This window comes from Lynx rufus, unplaced genomic scaffold (genome assembly GCF_022079265.1).
Source record: "Lynx rufus isolate CCGP_SWC_20201006 ecotype Redwood Valley unplaced genomic scaffold, mLynRuf1.p SCAF_4, whole genome shotgun sequence".
Classification (NCBI taxonomy): Eukaryota; Metazoa; Chordata; class Mammalia; order Carnivora; family Felidae; genus Lynx; species Lynx rufus.
The window spans coordinates 75,437,269-75,459,814 of NW_025814856.1; the positions used below are offsets into that span (position 1 = coordinate 75,437,269).

At 39.5% G+C, this 22,546-nt stretch overlaps 1 protein-coding gene across 1 annotated transcript in view; it reads right to left on the reverse strand.

The window, feature by feature from the left end:
* The window catches only part of POU6F2 (POU class 6 homeobox 2), a 490,374-nt gene that overhangs the window by 363,391 nt on the left and 104,437 nt on the right, over positions 1–22,546 (reverse strand). The window contains exon 2 of the mRNA XM_047096813.1: positions 17,198–17,369. Within this exon, the coding sequence (XP_046952769.1) occupies positions 17,198–17,369 (172 nt within the window). The remainder of the gene's footprint in view (positions 1–17,197; positions 17,370–22,546) is intronic.

Here is a 22,546-nt window from a genome sequence, read left to right on the forward strand (position 1 = left end):
GAATGGGAGGGACCCTTAGAATTTTAGCCTGTGTAGTTTCTCCTTTTTTTTTTTTTTAATTTTTTTTTAACATTTATTTATTTTTGAGAGACAGAGCATGAGCGGGGGAGGGGCAGAGAGAAAGAGACACACACAGAATCTGAAGGAGGCTCCAGGCTCTGAGCTGTCAGCACGGAGTCTGACACAGGGCTCGAACCCACAAACTGTGAGATCATGACCTGAGCCAAAGTCGGATGCTCAACCGACTGAGCCACCCGGGTGCCCCAAGCCTGTGTAGTTTCCCTTAAGCTTTCTTAGCTTAGCTAATTCAGAGTCAGATTTCAGTAATTCGTAACTAACACTCCACCTGGTGCTACCCCCCCTTTTCCTACCAAGATGAATTAGAATTCTTCTCATTCCTTACTTCCCACCAGAGAAAGTTCTAGCTGACCACACCTCTCTCACTCTGTTCCTTTGCCCATGCTGTTTGCCTAGCCTGGAATGACTTCTCCATTCTAACTCTGAGGAAGCGATTTTAGAAAAATGTCTTGCCTAAATGTAGCCCTGGAGATCACAAACATACCAGTGTTACAAGGGTTATTCCGTTGCAAGGAACATGAACCTAGACTGGCCCTACTTAAGCAAAGATGAGAAAGGAGGAAAAAAAATTGTTGTAAGGTTTTGGGGTAGTCATGGAATCAAAGGAAAATGCTAAATATCTAGATTTCTGAAAAGATGTTATTCAAGGTTCGTCCAGGAATCAAGGTGGTAAAAACTCCTGGCATTTTCTAGGATCACCACCATGTACACACACTCCATGGAGCTGTTTTTAAATACTTGGATCACTCAGTTCAAGAATTATCTTCCCAAGAGAGAACAAACTAATTATCTACTTTGGGGCACATACAATCTCTTTGTCCTGGAAAAGATGGAACATCTTGTTTGACAGTTCCACCAAGACAATCTTTAACTGGAAAGGAGTACTTTGCCAAAGTAACATCCAATAATGTTCACTCAATGTCCATCATAAAACCTGACCCTCAGACTGAGTCATGTCCTTCTTTATTCATTTCTATAGCATCCAGTACTTGCAAAACACTTCTAACCAGTTCCCTACCATCTCTAAACTCTAGGAAAACAGGGACAAAGTCTGTCTAATTCATTATCACATTCTCAGCCCCTTGTACAACGCTTTACGCAAAAGTGCTCAATAAATATTTGTTGACTGTAAGCAAACACTTCTTTACCTTTGTTTTCTTATTCATTTTTGTTGACACACACACACACACACACACATTCTTCCTTTAGTTGGAGAGTAGACTCCTGTGGATAGAGTCTATTTCCTCTTAATATTCAGTTAAGTATTTACCAAGTGTGGATGATGTCCAGAAACATCCAATTCAGAAGCAGTTCAATTCAAAAAACATTTATCTGGCACTTAATATATGCAAGATCTATTATCTATCCTCTAGGGGCTTGCTACCCAGCAAGGAAGGCAGACAAATGCACAAGTCATTATAATACCAGGCAAACACTGGAAATGGCTGCAAAAGAGGTTTAAAAAATGAGGGGTTAGTTGGAAAGCGAGGGAAGGCAAGATTCATTGTAATATGTGAAATCAAGAAGCTTCGCCAAAATATTTTGACCACAGAAAGGGGAAGGGGCAGCAGACGGGGACACCCTCAGTAAGTGGATCTAAATAAATTAACCTCTCAATAAGTTCATTATAAGCAGCTTAGAGAACACATCAAGATATTAAATGGTTATTTGCACCTGGCCCCTTTCACCTAATTGAAATGAAGGGATAGGAGCTAACAGTGTATGGCTATATAGGTTCTATAGATTTTCCTCTAAAAGACTGGTGTCTTATAGGAAAAAAATGCCTCTTTGAGGGGCAGAAGACTAAGAATCAAAGCGTCCTTCCAAAAGGTAGTGTAAAAATATTGCCATTTTCGTGAGGTAAATCACCTTTAAAAAAGCCTAATACAAGCCAGATTTAAGATTTAAATGAAGAATGTAAGCTACAAATTCCTAGGGGTGTCTAAGACTGTGATAGTCTTGAAGATTTTGAGGAAAGAAGATCTTTGAGCCACCAGGAGACATAAAGGCAGAGAAATCAGTTAAAAAAAAAATCTTACCTAGAAGAAACAATTTTTCTCCTAAGTGACTTTTAGTCAAGACTGATTAAACATACAACTCAATTTTATAAAAATATGAAAAACTGGATGGTTCAGCCCTTGAATGCAGGCCTGGAAGAAGATATCTTCTAGGTGGTGGCTAGAAGGGAACAGTGTGGGGAAAGGTACAACGCACATTTATCAGAGCTGGAAGAGAAGCTCAGTAAATAAATCTGTACCCAATCGAGGCCACAGTATGAGGAGGTGAGTTTTCTTCCCAAGGGACAAAACGTCCTGTACGCTCAGCAAAGAAAGTCAAAACTGTCAAATAGGCACATTATATGAAGGGGATGGTCACTGCCACTGGCTTCAAGGAAAGTTTGCCTCTTCTAATTTAACATTAACACAAACATGTACATTAGTTCAATTTGAAAGTATGATTTAATATTTCTCAATATCACTTTTTATTTATTAATATCAATCGACACACGTTAAGTAAGTGGCTTTAGAAGTGCCAATAATTTCTGACCAAAGTGCAAGGGGCATGGGTAAACATGTAATTAAAAATGTGTGGGGTTGCCATGGTAACAACAACACAGAGCTGCTCCTGGAGTCATCCTGACTACTTTGGTGTCTATAAAAGGTTTTAGTAATATCAACGAAAATCTCTAAATACCCTTAATAAATGTAATAACACATTTCCCCCTAAATATGGGCTCAAATGTCAACTTAACCTACTTAAATTGCACCATATTTTCAATTCTTAGAAACGTTGTCCTGAAAGACTTTTTGAGGTTGTCATTTTATTTTTGGTTTATTCTTTTTTTAAAAAAAATGTATAAAGGTTTCACTCTGCAAGATTAGAAAGTCCCAATGAACATTGACTATGAAAATTCCCAAAGGAATGGAGATGCTGTGGATTTTTACTTGCAGCCATAATGCAATACTTACCACATAACTAACCCTTTGTGAGGAGTGCTTTACTTTGGAGGCAGAAAAGAGCTCCCCACTGGTACAGCGAAGATCCACATCCTAACTGAATCTCCTCTACTTCTGGAACAGAGATTATTCTCTCTGTTTCTAGGCTCAGTTTTGGCTTTCATGGAAAAAGTTAGATTAGGAAAGCAGATCTTAGGGCTCAAAACTTCTACTTCATCTAACTATTAATGTCTGGATCCACACTCCCTACAGAGTCACTTCTCAGACCTGATAAAGGCAACACTATTGGTCTAAGAAGTGGGGGAAAGAAACTCACATTTATTAAACACCCCCAATGTGTAGGCACCTCACTTGCCTTCCTTTACGTAATCTTCAACACCTTGTCGGATTGTTATCTGACCTCTGGTGTTAAAGAAGAGGAAACGGAGGTACAAGAAGTCATACCCCTTTGCGTGGCTCAGGAACAGTGATAGGAACCCTGGTTACAATTCTTCTGCTGAGCCATTCTTCTCCTGTCTTCATGCAAGTTCAATGGACAGTTTCTCTCTGAAATGTTGTGTGGTTCACCTTGATATGGTGACCATCCTCAGGAAGATCTCTAAACATTTCATTGGAGGCGAATGTTATGTCTCTAATTTTGGCAACAATACGGTCCAGGTAGAAAGAAATAAGTGCCTGGCCTGAAATCTGGCAAATTCCCTTAGAGAGACGACTCATGCCTTGGAGGGAAACCACCGAAAGGCAGGCTGCCATCAGGATACCGAACCAACCGCAAGTTAGAGAAGCATTTGCTGTCGCCCACAGACATCTGGTTACATATCACTTCTCGATGCCAACATTATTTTTAAAATTTCTATGATCTGAAAGAATCACACACTCCAATATTTTAAATTTAGAGAAGAGTAAGATATGTAACTGCCCCTTTCCATCCTTGCCCGCCGCACTGCCCACATACTCCCCAACATGAAAATAGTGAATTATGGCTTCCTCTAGAACCTGCTTGTCATCTATTCACAAGTCTGAATGCTTTCCTAAATGGACTCTGGAAGAAAGCAGTGTCCAATGCCCTGAAGAAGGAAGGGGTGTTGTAATCAAGAGAAAAAGATCCCCAGAACTTTACTTTGGCCAAGAGAGCCCTGGCCTGGGCAGGGGCGGGGCGGGGCGGGTGGGGGAGGGGAGACAGGCGCTGACGTTTCCTCGGGGAGGTGCATGGCTAATTTTTGAAAGCCTCAGAAATTTTTTTGTTGGTTTTCTGATACCTGTTGCTAAAAATTAACCAAATTCCATCCAAAAAGGCAAGTTAATTTTCAACTCTTAATAAAGTATGGTATGGCTAACATTTGCTGAATGCTGGTTACATTCTGGGCACTTAGTAGGGCTCTACACACATCACCTCATTTCAATCTCAAGCTTCCCTATGAAGTAAGTACCATCAATTCTTCCATATAGAAATGGGGAAGCTGAGGCCTAACCCCATTATGTTCCTGGCCCAACCAGCTAACAAAACACAAGACTCCAGAGCCTTGACCTACTACATTATGTTACATGATAAACCAACAAGATTCTTGGGAGGAGAAAGGAGGCAGGAGAGACGGGGAGGAAAAGATACATCTAGTTGATTCTTCCTTTAGACATGACCAGAAAACAATTGCTAAAGAATCACACCCATTTTACAGGATCAACCCCAAACTCAACGATGAAAACATCATCCATGCCTTTTGTCCGAATCACTTAAAAATGCTTTCGAAAATTCTTCCTCACTTTTTGGGCATCATAGTTTTTCTCAAATGTTTAGGCTTCTGAGCAATGAACTACTTCAGAAATGCACAGTTTTGAAGACTGAGATTCCCAAAGAGTCACAGGAAACAATGAAGTAAATGGAAAGTCAATATATAATGTTGGCTGCAGGCTACTGAGGGTTAAAGTGACCATGCCTGGTTCATTTTTGCAACCTCGGCGCCCAGTGTGGTGGGTGAGCAAGACTGGGTGGTTGATTCTTTCTGGTGTTTTCTCCACCGAGTCCAGAGAGCACAGCACAGCTCCCACCACAGAACAGGTACTCAACAAACATTTGTTGTTGAGCAGGTGAATTAACTGTTGAATATGGAATGCATAAACCTCACAGCATGGAAAAGGCTTGGGTAACAAATAGAACAAACCATGGGTTTCACTTTTACTCAACTTATGCTGTAACTCCATTGTACAAATGCTTATCTTTTTTGTTTCGATACCTGAAAGCAGCACAAAAGTATGAAAGTCAGCTTCAGAACACTTCACAGCATAAAAGAGAAATGTGAGAAATGAAGACACCAAGAGTTGATGAAAATTCCTAGGAAGAGTAATTTCAAAGATTCAACAGAGAAATGATCCCAAGATATCATGGTTTTATTTTCACCAATTGTTTTATTTTGAGTGGAAAAGCTGGTTCTTCTAACTTCCGTAGATGTCCTCCCTCCACCAGAAAGAAGAAGAAGAAGAAGAAAAAAAAGAATGTTATCTTGTACAGCTTTGTGACCGTCAGAGAATGAAGGAGGAAATGTGATAAATTTTGACAAAGAATAATAATAATCTGAAAACTCCTTTATTGACTCTTTAGTACCCTCTCTGGAAAAGGGCACATATACTAAGAATGGCATAAAATGACCAATATAATGATGTTGTAATTTCAAGGAGTACAAAATGTTAAAAATTTGATGACCATTATAAAATAGCCTCATAATTACATTTATATTGAAAATGTCATCCCCTTTATCTATATATTAAAGATATGAAATCAATGTTTAAAGTATTTAAAAAATAATCTCACATATATATTTCTTTCCTCAGAGAGGCACCACTGGTTTGTTTTCCTTTATACCAAACGAAGCATTTCGTTGTAGAAGCTAATTTCAAATATTGTTAAACTAAACCATTAAATTATTTTTATGTTCACTTGTTAAATGTTCAAATACGGTCACTTTAAAGGAACCAATTTCAGCTTTCAGCTATCTATTTTTAAATTTTAAGTCATCTGTTTTTCTCCCCCCTAGGCTGCAAAAGTGTATTACCAAATAAACTGACAAAACATCTCAGCGACTAACATAAACGTGCAATTTTAATGCCTTCTAATCACACAAATCAATATGAGATTTTTGCGCTTGTGCATGACCTTCTTCAAATTATCCCCCCATTTTGGTTGAATCAGAACGAGTGTGGGCTATTTGATAAAAAAAAAACCCTAAGTGTGTGAAATAAGAGCCCTCGCCTCTTCTGCCAGACTCCCCTTGACAGAAAGATGATAGAAGCATCACATCCCTGGAAGAGTAAATGCAAACTGACAAGAGATGAGCCTTTAGATGTTGAATATAATCTTGAATTGTGCTTGAAGTGTCTTATTATCTTGTCTTTTGATGTCTGAAGGGGCGGCTCATTGTTAGAAAAAGGAAAACCCTCGCGCATCTTTGCCATCTTTAAAAATTGTTTGGCCTTTAACAACTGCTTTCCCAACTAATGTCCATTTCTCCTGACAATAAATATGGCAGGTCGTCGGCAAGTGACAAACAATTTACTTTACATGCCACACTTTTATGGGTTTTGAGAGCTCATGTGGAAGCATATTTTTAAAAGTCCACAGAAATTAGCAGCGTTACAATTGTTAAGAGGACTGAGATCTACCTTGCATACACTGATGAGAAGTTACTTGTTGTGGTTACTTCCTGCTGTTTCTGGTTTTGTGATCTCACTGGTGCCAGATTCCAAATTCAAGTTCTTTATTTACCATTGACTAAAAATAGCCAGGGAAAATGAAAACACACAATGACCAAGTCTGATAGATCCCATGAAGGAAAGGCCCTAATTTCCAGGGCATGTTATAATATTGAGAACAGTGTATCAACAAAATCCCCTTTCTAAGTAGAATAGCAAGATCAACATTGGGCTTGCTGAATTTGGCCTCTCCTCGCAGAGCCTTTGGCACCTCTTAATTTCGGCTGTCCGAAATTGGGTGCCCCTCACCCTTCGTATCTACCATTTGTTTTGTGGGTTTTGTTTTCACTTAAAAGTTTAATGACGTTCCCAGTCAATGGGATTCCATAGCTGCTAAATCACAGTCGTGCTAGTTTTCTGTCACCCAGCCAGGTTTTGCGAAAGCTTTCAAGATCTTTTCTCAGACCTCCGTCACTCTAAGAATCCATAAGAATTCTCAAAAGGACTATAAACTGTTACAGGGTTCAGGTGATTGTATCATTATAAAAACATATTGATATACTACGGATGACAAGACAGGTAGCTACCACCCTAAGGTAGTGCAACCATCTCCACACCATCAGCAATGTCCAATCTGACCAGTTCCAGGTCTTTTTTTGTTTGCTTTTGATCATTTTCAGCCGGCAACTATAGATATTAATCCCTTTTGAAGCATGGTGCCTAATTGCTGACACTTTTCTGATTGCCTGCAGATTCTGATTGGAATGTTAGCAAATTACATTAAACATGGGAGCTAATGGCAGAATGGAAGATTCTAAACTAGATCAAGGAGGGGCGCCTGGGTGGCTAAGTCGGTTAAATGTCCAGCTTCAGCTCGGGTCATGATCTCACCGTTCGTGAGTTCGAGCCCCGTGTCGGGCTCTGTGATGACAGCTCAGAGCCTGGAGCCTGCTTTGGATTCTGTGTCTCCCTCTCTGCCCCTCCCCTGCTTGTGCTTTCTCTCTCTCTCTCTCTCTCTCAAATAAATAAACATTAAAAAATTGTTAATTAAAGCAAGGAAATAGACCAGCATTAACTATAAATCTGAATAATTTCTTAGTAACTCTTAAGAGTAAAACCTGCCTTAATCTTAGGAATCAGAAAGAGATGAGTCAACCAACATCTAAAATAATGACACAGGTTTGTTTCCAAAAGTTTATGAAAGTTTTCCCACATAATCCAGACGATCCCTTTTCTGACTATTCACCCATGTATAGATTACAGTTAGATTAATGGATAGCAAGCGAATCCATTAAAATGTTAGCTTTCTTCACTATCTTCAATGCTTCTCCTTTTGAAAACAGCATGTTTTCTTTTTGACGTGTTTCTATTTTGCAATATTTTGCTACATGAAATTGGATCTATCAAAGAAAAAAATGCAGGTTTGGAAAAGGCCATTCTACCCCCACCCCCATTCCACCTGAGCGTCTACACATTTTTAAGTACAGGAAAATATGTTTTTCCATTTGATGTTTTATTCTTTCTACCCTTGGTTGATTTTGGCAAAAATTCACTCTGCGGTAATAATTTTTCATGCTTTATAAACAGCTTCAAATGTTTGCATTTTTAAATCAAATTTATCCCTCAGCCCCTCTTCTTCTTCAACAGTGGTGATTCTCTCATGCAATAAGTAACCCCAAACCATTAATTTATAAAAGTAAATCTTGCCATATTGCTATTAAAAGACAAATCACCACACGTGTGGCCATGGAGGACTGCAGAGGGAGATTAAGTACCCCATACTATTTTAATAGCAAATGCTTAAAATGTGATTTCTTTATTGTGCATCAAACCCCCATTCTATCTTGATATGTGTACAGGTAAGTGTATATTTAGGTCCACGAAATCCTCACAGGCACAAAATTGTGCTTACCAACTATAAGACAGATGTGTTTTACTTAAAAAAGAAAAAATATAACTGTTTATATTGTAATCTATGTATATCCCACAGGTAGACAAATACTTGGGTTCCTAATGTTTAGATTCTAAGGGTCTTCCCTAGTTTGAGCAAGATCTGTCACACACACACACACACACACACACACACACACACACACACATATATTTCTTGAGACAGTTTATATTTATATTATACATATGTGTGTGTGTGTGTATATATATATATATATATATATATATATATACACACAAATACCCTATAAATCAAGCTGTGCAGAAACCCCCAAATCTCTTTACTGAATTAACTGCACAAATTCTGAGAAATGCTCAATGGTTAGCAGCTGCAAAGAAGACACTGGAATTTGGATAATAGCCCAACTACGCCTGAAGCAATAGTATAATTGCTTGTCCCTTATTGGTAAACTATTAATTTTGAGAATTTTATCTGGAAACTATGTGTTTCAATATTCATAGGTTCATAGGTATAGCAGAAGTACATTTAAGTGATATACAGATAGCATAAACTAAAAAAAAGCTTATTATTGTAAATTAGGCTTTATTAACTTTTTGATAAAGCAAATATAGACATACTACAAGTTTAGGAAGATAAATTGAAGTGTCATAGGAACACAGGGGAAAATATGGAGAACACACCAGAGAACGCACACACGTGTGTAAAACGTGTGGGTAACAGTGCGTTCATAGCGCTTAGGAAAGAAAACGGAAAGAAAACATGTCCCCAAAGTATGGACATGATGAGAAAATGAAAAATGAGCATTGTTACTTTAAAACACTATGCTAATATTAGTCTTTAAATAGGGGTTTCTTGGCTTTCACAAACTTTTGTCACAATTAGGGTTTGGTGGGGTTTTTTTAATTAATAGAATGAAATCAAAGTCACATGAGATTTGGAAAGGACACCAATCTAGAAAACACTGATTGTTTTAGAAAAAGATGAAACACCAAGGAAACTGCTAAAGCCAAACTATATATTGCAGGACAAACACATTCGTGAAATTGTTAAATCATGCCATGTTGATTATCATTGAGATGTTCCGAGACTGCTAAAAATACCTTCATAGTCTACCTCGTCCTCAGGCTAAATGAACAGGTTTTATTTTAGGTTTTTACTAGGAACGTTTTTTAAACCATGTTAATGAATGCAGGTTTCATTACAGAATCCCATTTTCTAATGGTCTTCGGTATAAGCGGACCTCTTAAGCATTTAGTTTCTGTGTAATGATATTAGTTTCTCTCATTGTAATCTGATCACTTTTCTTTATATTTTCAATTAGTCGTGAGGGCAGAGCAGTCCTCTAATAAAAGTGACCTAGACCGTATTAGTTTTGTTGTTCCAGGTGGCTAATTTTTTAATGAAAATAAACAACAGTATATTCTCGCCACGTATCAGACCTGACAAGCACTTTCAAAGGAAAGACTGTAGGAGAAATTTGAGCATGGATTTTCTTTTCAATTCTCAAATAAAATATAGACATTCATATAACATACCAGGATTGTTTTTTAGAAGTAGCAGCTTAATTTTACGAAGAGATGTCAGGAGCTGTGCAATTTTATAAGGTGGTTTTTTAAAAACGATCTTTGAATGCTTAATAAAACAAAGTTTATTTCCATTTCTCTGAGAACGAAAGACTGTCTTCAACCAAAAGAGAGTCAGTGCTGTTCTTGCTGACCTCTGTGTTCACATTAAAAAAGCTTAGTCCATTTTTGGCTCTTTGTCACAACATAGAGTAAGAGGTGTTACCAAACTAGTCCACACTTGGTTCATATTTGTATAAACTCTGACTTTGAGAATCAGAAGGTGGGAGCTTACATGTAAAAGACTGAGTCAGGTCAACATGAGTAACACACAGGCATCCTTGGAAGCCCCCACACACCCAAAGCCCAGATACTCCTTTATGAACGAACGGATTTTAATATAAATGTTACTCGGAGGTATTCCCAAAGAAAAGTCCAATGTTGACCGGTTTAGAAGCTCGTTCAGGCTCATAGTATGAAGGTGTATGTTCGACTGCAAATACCAGACTGAAACAAATTACGCTAACTTATTTCCTTCTAAGAAGAAGATGTTTGAAATTTTAAAGGATAGCCATTTTAAAAGAAAGACCGAAATGTCATTAATAAAAGGAAAGCCAAACAAAAACCCCAGCGAAGTACAGAACCTCGGAAGACAACAAACAAGAAAATTCCAGAGCCACGCTGGATATTAAAGAGAAGCCCATCTGCTGGAGAATGGCAGGTGTTACTGGGAGCTTTCTCCAGCTACCTCTGCCTTTGGATATTTTTTAAAAATTTATTAACCTGACAGCGGGAAACTTTACATAGATTGCCCCCTGACAGGATGCCAGCTTGGTATAAACACTTTGCAATCTTTTTCTTTAGCATAAGAAAACCAAGAAACATGTTAAGTAGAACCAGGTGCAGATTTGGGCAGATGTGATTGCTCTTCGGCCGGTCTCGGGACCCGGGGAAGGGCCCGGATAATCGGGAGCAGCGCAGTAGCAGAACAGCACCCTTCACATCTACTTTCTTTTCAATGTGTGAATGTCTGATGTATTATTAATCCCCAAACATAAACCAGCCAGATCACCAACCAAAGAAAGAACCAGCCCTCTCACAAATTATTTGTTTACTGAGTAACAGCAAGCCAGGTCCCCTTGAAATCCTCACTTAAGTCTCATTTGTCAAGTGGGGGAAATTTTTATTTGGTCAATTCTTACAAGAATAATACTAACTCTATGATTAAATCAGGTAATTGAGAAAGAAGGCAATCTACTTAAGGCTGAGCCTTGCGAGCCTGAATCTGGAATGCCCCTCTATTTATTAATTATGATATAAACTGGTCTGGGTGAACTACAAAAACACTGTAATGCCCTGTAACCTTTAAGTCAGAAATATCCAAGACACTGAAAAGACCAAAATGAGATCACTGGAAGGGGTGGATGTGCAGATTAATGCAATGACTATTACTTCGTCTTATTTCCAATTCTACATAGGACCTTATGACAACAACAACAAAACAGGAGAATCGTAGCCATCGAGATAAAAGAAAAATGTAAAACCGTATCAGCATTTTGGTTTGCTAATGTGTTAGCACAGAGAGCATCTTCAGACGTGGCAATATTGAACTTTCTTCTTTAAACAGATGTCTGACCTGAGCCCCCCAGGCATGGCAGAAACAGAAAAGGGAGCCACTGAGAGAATCCCCACTGAACCTTATGTCACGTAGTGTGCACTGTCGTCCATTAAAGAGTCACTCAGAAATGAGCATAGCTCCACGAACAGATCTGGTTAAAAAGTTTGAACATCAGCGCTATGTTACATGGATTTATTTTTATTTCAAAACTTACACATTAACGCTACTTAAAGCAGATTTACTTATCCAGGCAGTATTACAGTGGTATTCTAGGGGGAAAAACCCACTAAGACTGAATTTATCCACACACACCCCGGAGTCTTTTTTAAGAAATGCTTAAGTGTGTAAGGTTTTCGTCAATGTTCAGAAATGTATCTCAATGTGCATTTTTCCCCTCAGTAGTCAGAGAACAGCCCATTAAGCCATACCTTATCATGCACCTCATTTACTTACATAAATACAGATTTCTTTTGGTTTCTTTTCAGTAACTATTTTTGCATAGAATCTATTATCCAAGTCATTTAGGTGATTTAAAAATATACTCCCTTAATATTTCCCTAACAAAACACACTTTCTTCAGTGAAAAATAGGAAAAATCTTCCACGAGCAGAATATCAAAACTTTTAAAAAATATAGAAGCATGATGCATAGGTTAAATAAATATATTTCTCCGGGGAATTTTCCTCATCGCCTCCCAGCTAAATCCTTCTGGGGCTTAAGCCCTATGTACTGATTACCGGCCCCAGCATATTTTATCAGAATATTATAAACGTCCCAGGCATTGGAACCTTGAGAGAGACATTTAAATAAAGTAATAAAGACAGTGATTCCGTAATGAAGGCTCCCACTTATACACAGACAGCATACCACAAAGTACAGTCCCCATAATGCCCTACCAATGACCTCCACGCTGACCTGCAGAGACCACTGTCTCAAGGGGTGACAGACAATTTAGTCCTTTATCCTTTTGTCATTGAAAACAACTCCAGTGCCATAAATTCTAATCAAGTCAAACTGGATGGCAATTTTAAAAAAAAATCTTATAATGCACGTTTCTTATGAGAAAGATAACAGAAAGGAAAGGAAAATAAAACCCCTACAGATAGCACATTTTCTGGCAAGGAAGAATCACTCATCCAACTTTCAACCCTTTTCCAAAAGTTCACAGATAAATGACATTGAAAATACCCACGTTCACAAGTATCATTATATGCAATCTCTTTTAGACTAGAAAACCACAAGATCATAACAGAAAACCAACCATCACTTTTTACCTCGGGTGCGATGTTTATAAATGGGTTTTTGTTTACATCTCAGCTCAAGGCTTTCGAGCTGTGGGCCCAGTTCATGTACAGTACGATAATACTGAACAGCAAGCCACAGACTAACCCGGCCACCCGAGGTAGTTGGGACTTTGAGGAAAGCAATCATGAGGTTTATCTTGAAACAATAAAAATACTCCCAGGAGGAACACTGTTAATAAATCATCTTTCAAATTTCAAATATATATGGGAGAAAATATTTAGGGCCTGTTTTATGTGGTCTCACTTTTTCAGCTGAGACTGCATGGCAAAACTTTAGTACAGATATTTTTCTAGGGGTATATATTACTTTTATCCTTTCCGTGGCCATCCTCCTGACCAAGTTGTTGATGCTACCATTTGAATTTTAGCATCCAATGTGACTGAATGTGGAACACTGAATTCTTGATGAGCATAACTAAAAATGAGGCACCACATTGACACAGTGCTATAAATGTCACTAGAGAAACACAGCAACCTCTTCCCTTTGAGATTGTTCGCCAAAGGCCGGTTTGGAGAATGGTTTCGAATATGTACATCACCAGTCACATATTAAATGCCTGGTCCCGCATGGCATCACTCATTTGATCTCGCAGCCGAAACACAGGGAGACACAGAGCCAGATTCTCTGATACGACCCCCTCATATCCAAGTCTGTTCTCCTCCATACAGTTTCCTTACAGCTCAGAGCTCAGCATAATACAGTCACGGACCGAAAAAGGAGACAGTTATCCTACCAGCTTTCCGAGAATAAATAATGCACCACTTAATGATATCACAGAGAACTACCTAACCACACGTTTCTCAATGAAATGCGGATTCATCTCTCCTAAGTGTACTTGAGTTTCCATAGCTGTTCAAGTTAAGCAAAATGTTATCTCTGATGTAATTACTTTATAAAACACAAGGGCCCTGTTCTGAACTTTCTACTGAAGCTGGCATATGGCTTCTGGGTTCTCCTTCTGGTATATTCTGAGCTGCACAGAGCACTGAAACATTCTGCACAGTATGTTTCCCTTTGGATGCTGTTAAGAGCAGAGGGTGCAATTTAAGAGAGGCATAAAAGACCCAATGGTTCCTGGAATTTCCTTTGTTTACCCATAGAGGGCATCAGTATTAGCCTTTCTCCTGCAGTTTTGGGCTGAAGGTGCCCATACTGTGAGAGAAACAGACTTGCCCTGTGGACTGCTAATTTCAACAAGAAACAGAAGGGGGAACAACTCCAAAGGAATCCATCAAGACTGAAATTTCAGGTACAGGACACAACGGAGTTCTGCCTGTCTCCTGTTGTTGGGGAATGTCTCTCCACAAAAGTAAACAAATCAAGATGCACACGATTTGTCTTAATCTGCTCCTTTCATTACCGAAACACAGTTTTCAATAATGCAGTGTGTAGGCTATGACAATGATGGTTGGAGAGAGTGCATTAGAAAATCATTGTTGGGAGATAAATCTGGATGCTCTCAGTTTTTCAGGAAAAAATGTAACTTTTCATTGTCAAGGAATGAGTGCAATGAAAATTACGTATAAGAACCAAAACACTTGAGCGTATTCATGTCAAATAAGCTGATGGTCCATTAAATTATCACCCATTAGGTTTGGCCAAAGTTGCTAAAAATTCTGGGGGAGAATTCTTCTAGAAAGTTTTAGTCAGTTACATAAACTGGAATTTCTAAGGCTAAGTCCCAGTCGTATTAACAGGAGACAGCATAATGGACCCAATAGCTAAGGAAGCCCCGGAGAACATTGGGTGCTTCCTCCGATGGATGTCCTAGTCCCTCTGTCTTAGGCTGTCTCCCATTTTTTCCTCAAATTTTCAAAATTGTTCATCTACTGGTTGCTTCTTCACCGAATTGGAAACTGGAAAATATTCTCATTGTGTTTTAAAAGCACTCCAGAGGCCAAATAAAATGAAGTGGATACACAAGGAATATCAGATATAAGATACAGGTTTTGGTGGGTCCCCTCTCTCAAATTCAGAAGTGGAAAATGTGAACGTGAATATGGGCATACTCTAACACCTACTACAATTTCTGAACTAAACTACGATTCCTTAGTATTACCCATAAATACTCCACTTCACACGTGTCTTCAGTGAACTCAATTCGAATTTCTTTGGCCCTCCTGGGTTTTTTTTTTTTTTTTAAGCTTATTTCTCTGCATGTGCAAATTGGTAAGAAGTGACATAACAAATCTGCAACAATTTCCAACAGTGGAAAATCGAAATAAACATTGAGAAGCCATGTGAATTACTCCTCTATTAGTTGACTTGAAGGAAAAAGGAAACAAGTTGGGGTTCTAGGTGAAAGTCTACAAAAATGCATTTACTTTTTTCAAATACAGGCAAAGTTTAGGAACAAGTAATCCAGGATCCGCAGTCCTGTTGAATTCACAGCTGATTACTTTTCACAAGTCAAAGGGCTTGGGATTAGGATACTCAACATCAGAGAGGCAGAAGCATGCATGGCCTTGCTTTTCTGTAATTTATAATTTTATCTGACTTCTCTCACTAACCCCCTGAACCGCAAGGAGTGTTCTAGGACATGATTCTCCCCACACACGTAAAAACTTGCTCTGCAACAAAATATTCCCTCACAGGGAAAATGCTAAAACCTTAATGCCGACGTATAGAAAACCCATATGCGTGGAACAGCTGCTTTTCCAGAACAGGGTAATATGACAGTATTTCTTGAAACTGGGATCTGTTAGCCTTGTAACTGTAAAACAGTATTTTACCAATAGAAAATCTGAAACAGAAAGTTTTTCTGCAACACCACTCTCATGTTTGACTGAGTGAGTGTTTCAAATCAGAGAAAAGATCCTCTGTTGAAGCTGGCCTCAAGTTGCCAAACTATCGAAGCTGCTTTCTTCCTGGAGGCTAAAAAAATTAAGCTTATTTTTTTTTTCAGCTGAATTAATGACTTTCTCAACAAAGCAGTCTGTGCCATAGTGTTGTTTTTCTTTGAAGTTCAGGCACACGACTATGTTTTTAAACTGAGCCCAAGCAGTGCTCTGCCTGATATATACATATATAATCAGATGTATATATCAGGTTAGTTTACACATGTATATAAACAGGTTAAGGTGTACATGCGCTTATCCAGTGTTATCAGCATGTAAGCACTTGAAAATAATTAAAAGCAAGCGTTTCAGGAGGAAGTGTTCTGAAAACCTAATGTCACTCTATCCCATAAAGTGCTCCTCCAGCACAGACATCTATCACCATCCATCACTCAGTCACGCGCCTCAACAACCCGCTCCCCTTTCTGATTAGAGATCACAGTTGCTTGAGTTGGCTTACAGAGTGTCATCTGTTTGAATGACAGATGTCTTTGCTGGAGTGGCACTCTGCTTGCTCTTGTTTTGTTTATGGAACAAAGATTCCTGAAAGGTCCTGGGCTGCCTCCACATTTAGGATGAGGCTACAAACATCTGGTCAAGGCAAGAGGCAGTAGGGGAGGGACGCACAGGACCTATTTTCCTTCCCCACTCACCTTTTAGAAGAAGAGATACTCATTCTAATTGTGATTACAAAATGTTAGATCTCCCAGCAATTCCCATGGCCACCTTTGTTTACCTGGCACAGAAAGGCTTGTATTGATATTTCTCAGTTCCCCCTTCCATCTTTTGACTACAGATAATAACTCTTTACTCTCCTTCCCCTTAACAAAAGGCTGCAAAGCAACCAGAAACCAAGTCGATATTTATTCAATAAATGTTAACCAATTCTCACAATGGAACTGATTTCCTGATTATTATTACCATCTTCTTCTTCTTCTTTTCCTTCTTCTTCTTCTTCTTCTTCTTCTTTTTTTTTTTTTAAATAATTTCTAGCCCCGGGACTCTGGCAATATCAGACAAGCCCGAAGGAGCAGTGAGGAAGTTCCTTGCTGGGAAAAGTTTGCAGGACACCCTGCTAGCCGGCCGGAGTGGGCTCCCGGTGGCTTGGCCCCTCCAAGATGCCAAGCTCCTCTTTAGCACTTACAAGAAAATGGAATGAACAACAGGGAAAGGGTGGGGGGGGGTGTGGATCGCTCTTCTGGACAAGATGGTAGGGCTGAAATGAAATACCTAGACAGACTTACCGAAGAGCTTGCTGGGAGTGTCCTCACTGTCATTAGATTCCACAGGCGCAAGCAGGGGCTCATTCAGCTCGCTGTCTGAAGTAGCAGCCTTGTCCTCACCTCTCAACTCCGTGTTCATTTCACTCCGCACTGACAGCAAGGGCTTACTGACTTGTCCAGCTATCATTGGATCCTAGGATGGGGGAAAAGAGTGAAGGGGAGGAAAAAAAAGTGGCAGCTTTAGTGTGCGTGTCCTCTCTCCCTCTCCCTCTCTCCTCTCTCTCTCTCTTCCACACACACACTCTCCCTCTCTCCTCTCTCTCTTATCTCTGGCTGCTCCCGCTGTTATTGCTGGCTGCAGTCAAGTGAAGAGCTATTACAGATCCGAGGAGTTCTCCATTACTCCCCACCCTATTAAAGCTCAACTAGCATGTGAGAGATTCAGGAAGCTTCGGAGGGAAGAAGGGGGGAAAAAAAACTTCTTTGAAAGCCACCTAAACCAACACAGCTTTAATTGTGGGATGTGCTTTTTGTGCGAATGTTTTTACACCTTGTTCCGTCTTTAATGCAGTAAGAAAAAAGAAAATGCTGGGTTTGTACTTCAGCAACACACTAAAAAGGAAGAAGCACCCTATGGAGGAACCACGGGCTATTTTAAGAAGCACTCTCCCTGGGGGAGAAGCAATTAAACCCTATCCCCAGAGCAGAGAAAAGAGATAGGGAGAAAAGAGTCCTCAAAATGCTTTCAATGGAATAAAAGAGATTTCTCATGTAAATTGCATCAGTACCCTCAGAAGTTGACTTCCCTGGTCCCAGATTTGGGAGTGAAGCTGACCCCAAAGCAAATGAACATTTTAAAGCAAACAATACACAGCAAAATCGATTTTTTTTAAATTGGTTTAAAAAAATTTTTTAAAGAAATTGGAAAAAAATACTTACAAACTGTGTTCAATACTTCCGATACCTAGAGCATCATACGCCCAGAGCATTAAAGAAAAAGGAAACAAAAATCACCTCCGAAAAAGACAAACTTCCCCCCACCCCCAATAATTTAAATCTGCTTTATCTTCAGCTCATTAGGAAGGCGTCTTAGGATCAGAAGTATTTTCCAAGGATAGCCTGCTATTCCATTTGCAAACTAAGATGCATGATATTGTTTTGGCACAAACGTCGGGTGCACAAGGAAAAGAAAAGCAGGAAGTGCCCTTTTTGCGTTATCTGGGAGGTATTTATTGCCAAGTTCATGCCTAAATGGTTCCTGAGCAGGAAACAGGTGACCAGCACGGGAGCTGGTGGGGCGGCATGCTCTCTTGTCCCATCGTTACATTGGTTGCCGTATGCCTGTGGTGATTTTTTTTTTAATGTATTCATGCCTGAAAAGTGAATTTGATATGACACATGATAATCTATGAAAATGTTAATCAATACAAATAGTTTAAGCTGTCATCAAATGCACTTCTTTAGTCAATACTCATACCACTGAAAACAATGTCACTGTCACCAGGGCTTAATGTGCACAGCACTTAAATATTGGACTCTGTGCATCAATGCACTTCTTCTTCAAATACTGTAGGTAAACACATTTTCTCCCTATTTAAGGCTGAAGCACTCAGCACGCATTTAGCTGAGCCGAATCCTCCCTTTTGAATACCTTGATAGGTCCACTGGAGGGCAAAATTAATACTTAATTGAATCTCACAGTCATCAAAATAATCAATACTTTTTTATTATTTATTCTTTACAGTCTGTTGACTGTTTCAAACCTCTGAGGGAATGGTGGAAAGGATTCATGGCTTCGAAACACTGTCATTTAACAAGGTAATTTTCAGTGGGGCATTAGGGGTTGTGAAACATATAATAAAACAAAAATGGTGGCTTATAATAGGAAGAAAGAAAAGAATTATATTTCTGCCATCTAACAAAACAGGATAAATAAAAAAGCAAGTGCAGAGAGAGAGAGAGAGCTGGAAAGGAGGGGGACCAGGGAGAGAAAGACTGGCTTTTGAAGGGTTTTATCATATCAAGAGCAGAGCCGAGCTTTCATAATGCTGACATTTCTCATCCTGACAATCCTAAACAAGTGGAAAGGATGAGATTGTAGATATCATCTTTCATCACATTCCCCAGCTTAAGAACCAACATGACAGCTCCTCTCCCCTTTACACTGTTAATTACTAAATAAAATACTACTCTCTGTCAGCATCAGATTATTGCAGATAGCAACCACAAACATTTCTCCATTGTTTCCCCCCTCTGAATCGGTGATACCTACCTTGAACTCTTTAGAAAATAAATTAGGCTTGTCTCACCATATTGTAAATATTTGAAATATAATCAATGTCATCAATGTGGTCGATTCACAGTATTGTCAGCCTAAATTTGCTGGTGATAGATTAGCATTTCATTGACTGCCTTTGGTCACCGAGATTTGGAGCGCTTGACTTTCGGGGATGGGGGGAGGCAGGCACAGGGGGAAAGCGGATGCAAAATTCTCCTATGTCCCCCAAGTTTCCTTCCTATGCATCTAAGAAAAGGCGCATTTGGATTCTTCTGATTCAGTGAGTGGGGCCCAGAGGATAGGGATGGGAGCCCTCCTTCACCTTATGCTTTTGGTAAGTGTCCTCCTCATATGCAGCAAAGAGCCCAGATTTAAATTCTAGTACATTTTTACTTTCTAAAATGTTGCATACTCAATCTCTCTAATCTAGAGGAAGGGTTGTGACCTGTGCCTTTCAAAGGCACACCCTATCTCTGAGGGCGCACTGTTCATTTGAATGTTTTTTTAAGGTAGTGTTCATGGTAAACTTATGTTTAGAATGGCATTTAAAACCCTCATGAGAAGCTAAATGTGGTTATTCACATATCAGGGGTATCTGGATAGTCTTACCAAAAAAAAAAAAAAAAGAATATTCTGTTCTTGTTTTACTTGTGAATGGTCAAACTGAATCCTGAGCACAGAGGATAGCCGAAATGCAACTGCTAAGTTCAAGAGCACTTAAATCTTTAAGATGTTCAGGTCGGCCTATGTGTGCGAAGCATGTGCTGGCAGATGGTATACATTCACTGACCATTAGCTCCTCTTCCTTAAATGACTTTTATGTACCTCATCCAGGGCTAGGTTCCCAAGTAGTGCCTCTCAGTGACTCGAGCTTAGAAAATTCAGGAGTCTGCCATTCAGGTACTCATTTGATTTTTTTATCTTACAAAACACTTTACGTTTTCCAAGATGCAGCTGTAGCCCAGATATATATATGTGCACGACATGGTTAAACAGCAAACCCCCAGTGAGGCAGAGAGCAGACAGCTTTTAATCACAGCTGCAGCCACTGGGGGGTCCATTTGAAAATGTGTCACAAGCAGTAACCACTGAGTACAGTCATAAGTGATGAGGGAGTGCCTCTTTCAAGCAGCTCTCGGCTTGGAAGTCATTCTCCCCTGCCAAAAGGGATGGCAGTCTGTAAAAATCCTTTCTGCCAGAGTGAAGAAAGGATTTTCCAACAAGCGCCAACACAGACGCTCGCGGGAATGTAAGAAAGCCGCATCTTCAACCTGCACAAGGATCCCTGCAGCAGCACCCAGGAACGGAAATAGCTAATGCTGGCAAAAAATAGAAGGGGTGAAGACTTCTCGCTTAAAAATCTGCAATTGTCACAACCACAGTCGAAGGAGTTGGGACTTTCCTGAAACTCTTTTATCAGCCCCAACAGAAGAAAAATGACTGGGTCAATATGGAAGAGTGGTGAGTAGATTCAAGAATAGGACATGGCATGTGTCAGCATGTGCCAATACATGCTGACTCACAAGGGTCACCAGAGACCTCAGAGCCAGACGCTGAGAGGAGAAGAAGCAGGAGAGAGGTAGGTTCCATTCACAAAACGTGAAGAAAAAATTTCACCACGTCCTACAATGAAAGGGCTGCAATTAACACCCGAACCACCCAGCAATTCTTTAAATCTCATTCGGGCATTGTTAAAGAACAAAATTAGGTCCCGTGTATCGAATGAAGAGAGCCATTCCAGATGTATGTAATGTCACCCAAACTGTGCAAGGTATTAGTCCCCAATTTGAGGGATAAAGGCCTGAGACTCAGAGAAGCTACGTAACTTGTCCCAAAGCCACACAGCTAATAAAGTAAAGGTGTATTTTGAACTTCAGCAGATTCGTCTCCAAAGCACAGCACCCTTTTATACTGTACTGGATGAAAAACCAAGGCTTATAAATTTAGCAACTCATGGGTTTTCCCAGAACTTGAATTATGGACCCTGAAGGGTGTTAAAACCTTGGGCAACTGTTCCCAGAGTATATTGTGTGTAGTATCTTTCTCCCTGCAGACTCTAGGAACAAAACACTTCTCTGTCCAACACTGCTCGTGGTTCCACAATCAATGGGGCGACACAGTGTAGTAGACAGGACATCAGATAGCATCAAATATCCAGGTTTGCGTTCAGGTTCATTGTCTATGTAAACTTAGCGAATCATGTGACCACCACCACCCTCAATTTCCTTATCTAGGAAATGAAAAGGTTGGAATAAAACAGTACTTTATCCAAAGTGCAGTCCACAGAATGCTTGCCCCAAGGATATTCTACATAACAGAGTTTTGCAATCCTACCCACATGGAAAACTCAACAGAAGAGTCTACCAGGAAAGAAACCGATTCAGCTCTGCTTAACCTCGCTTTCCCTGAACCATCTGGCCATTAAAGAAGATATGGTATATATATATATATATATATATATATATATATATATATATGTAATGGAATACAACTTGGCAATCAAAAAGAATGAAATCCTGCCATTTGCAACAACATGGATGCAACTAGAGTGTATTATGCTAAGCGAAATAAGTCAAAGACAAATATCATATGATTTCACTCATATGTGGAATTTAAGAAACAAAACAGATGAACATAAGGGAAGGGAAGGAAAAATAAGATAAAAACAGAGAGGGAGGCAAAGCCTAAGAGACTCTTAAATACAAAGAACGAACTGAGTGTTGCTGGAGGGGAGGCGGGTGGGGGGGATGGGCTAAATGGGTGTTGGGCATTAAGGAGGACACTCGTTGGGATGAGCACTGGGTGTTGTATGTAAGTGATGAATCTCTGGATTCTACTCCTGAAACCAATACTACACTGTATGTTAACTAACTTGAATTTAAATAAATAAATTAAAAAAAAAATCATCTGGCCAAGGAAGGACTTTTCCTTGTAATCTCTCTCTATTGTATTATCCAATGGATCTGGCACTTCCTAAAACTCATTTAAAAATTTTTTTAATGTTTATTTATTTTTGAGAGAGACAGAGAGAGAGAGACAGAGCGTGGGGGTGGGGGGAGGGTCAGAGAGAGAGAGGGAGACACAGAATCCAA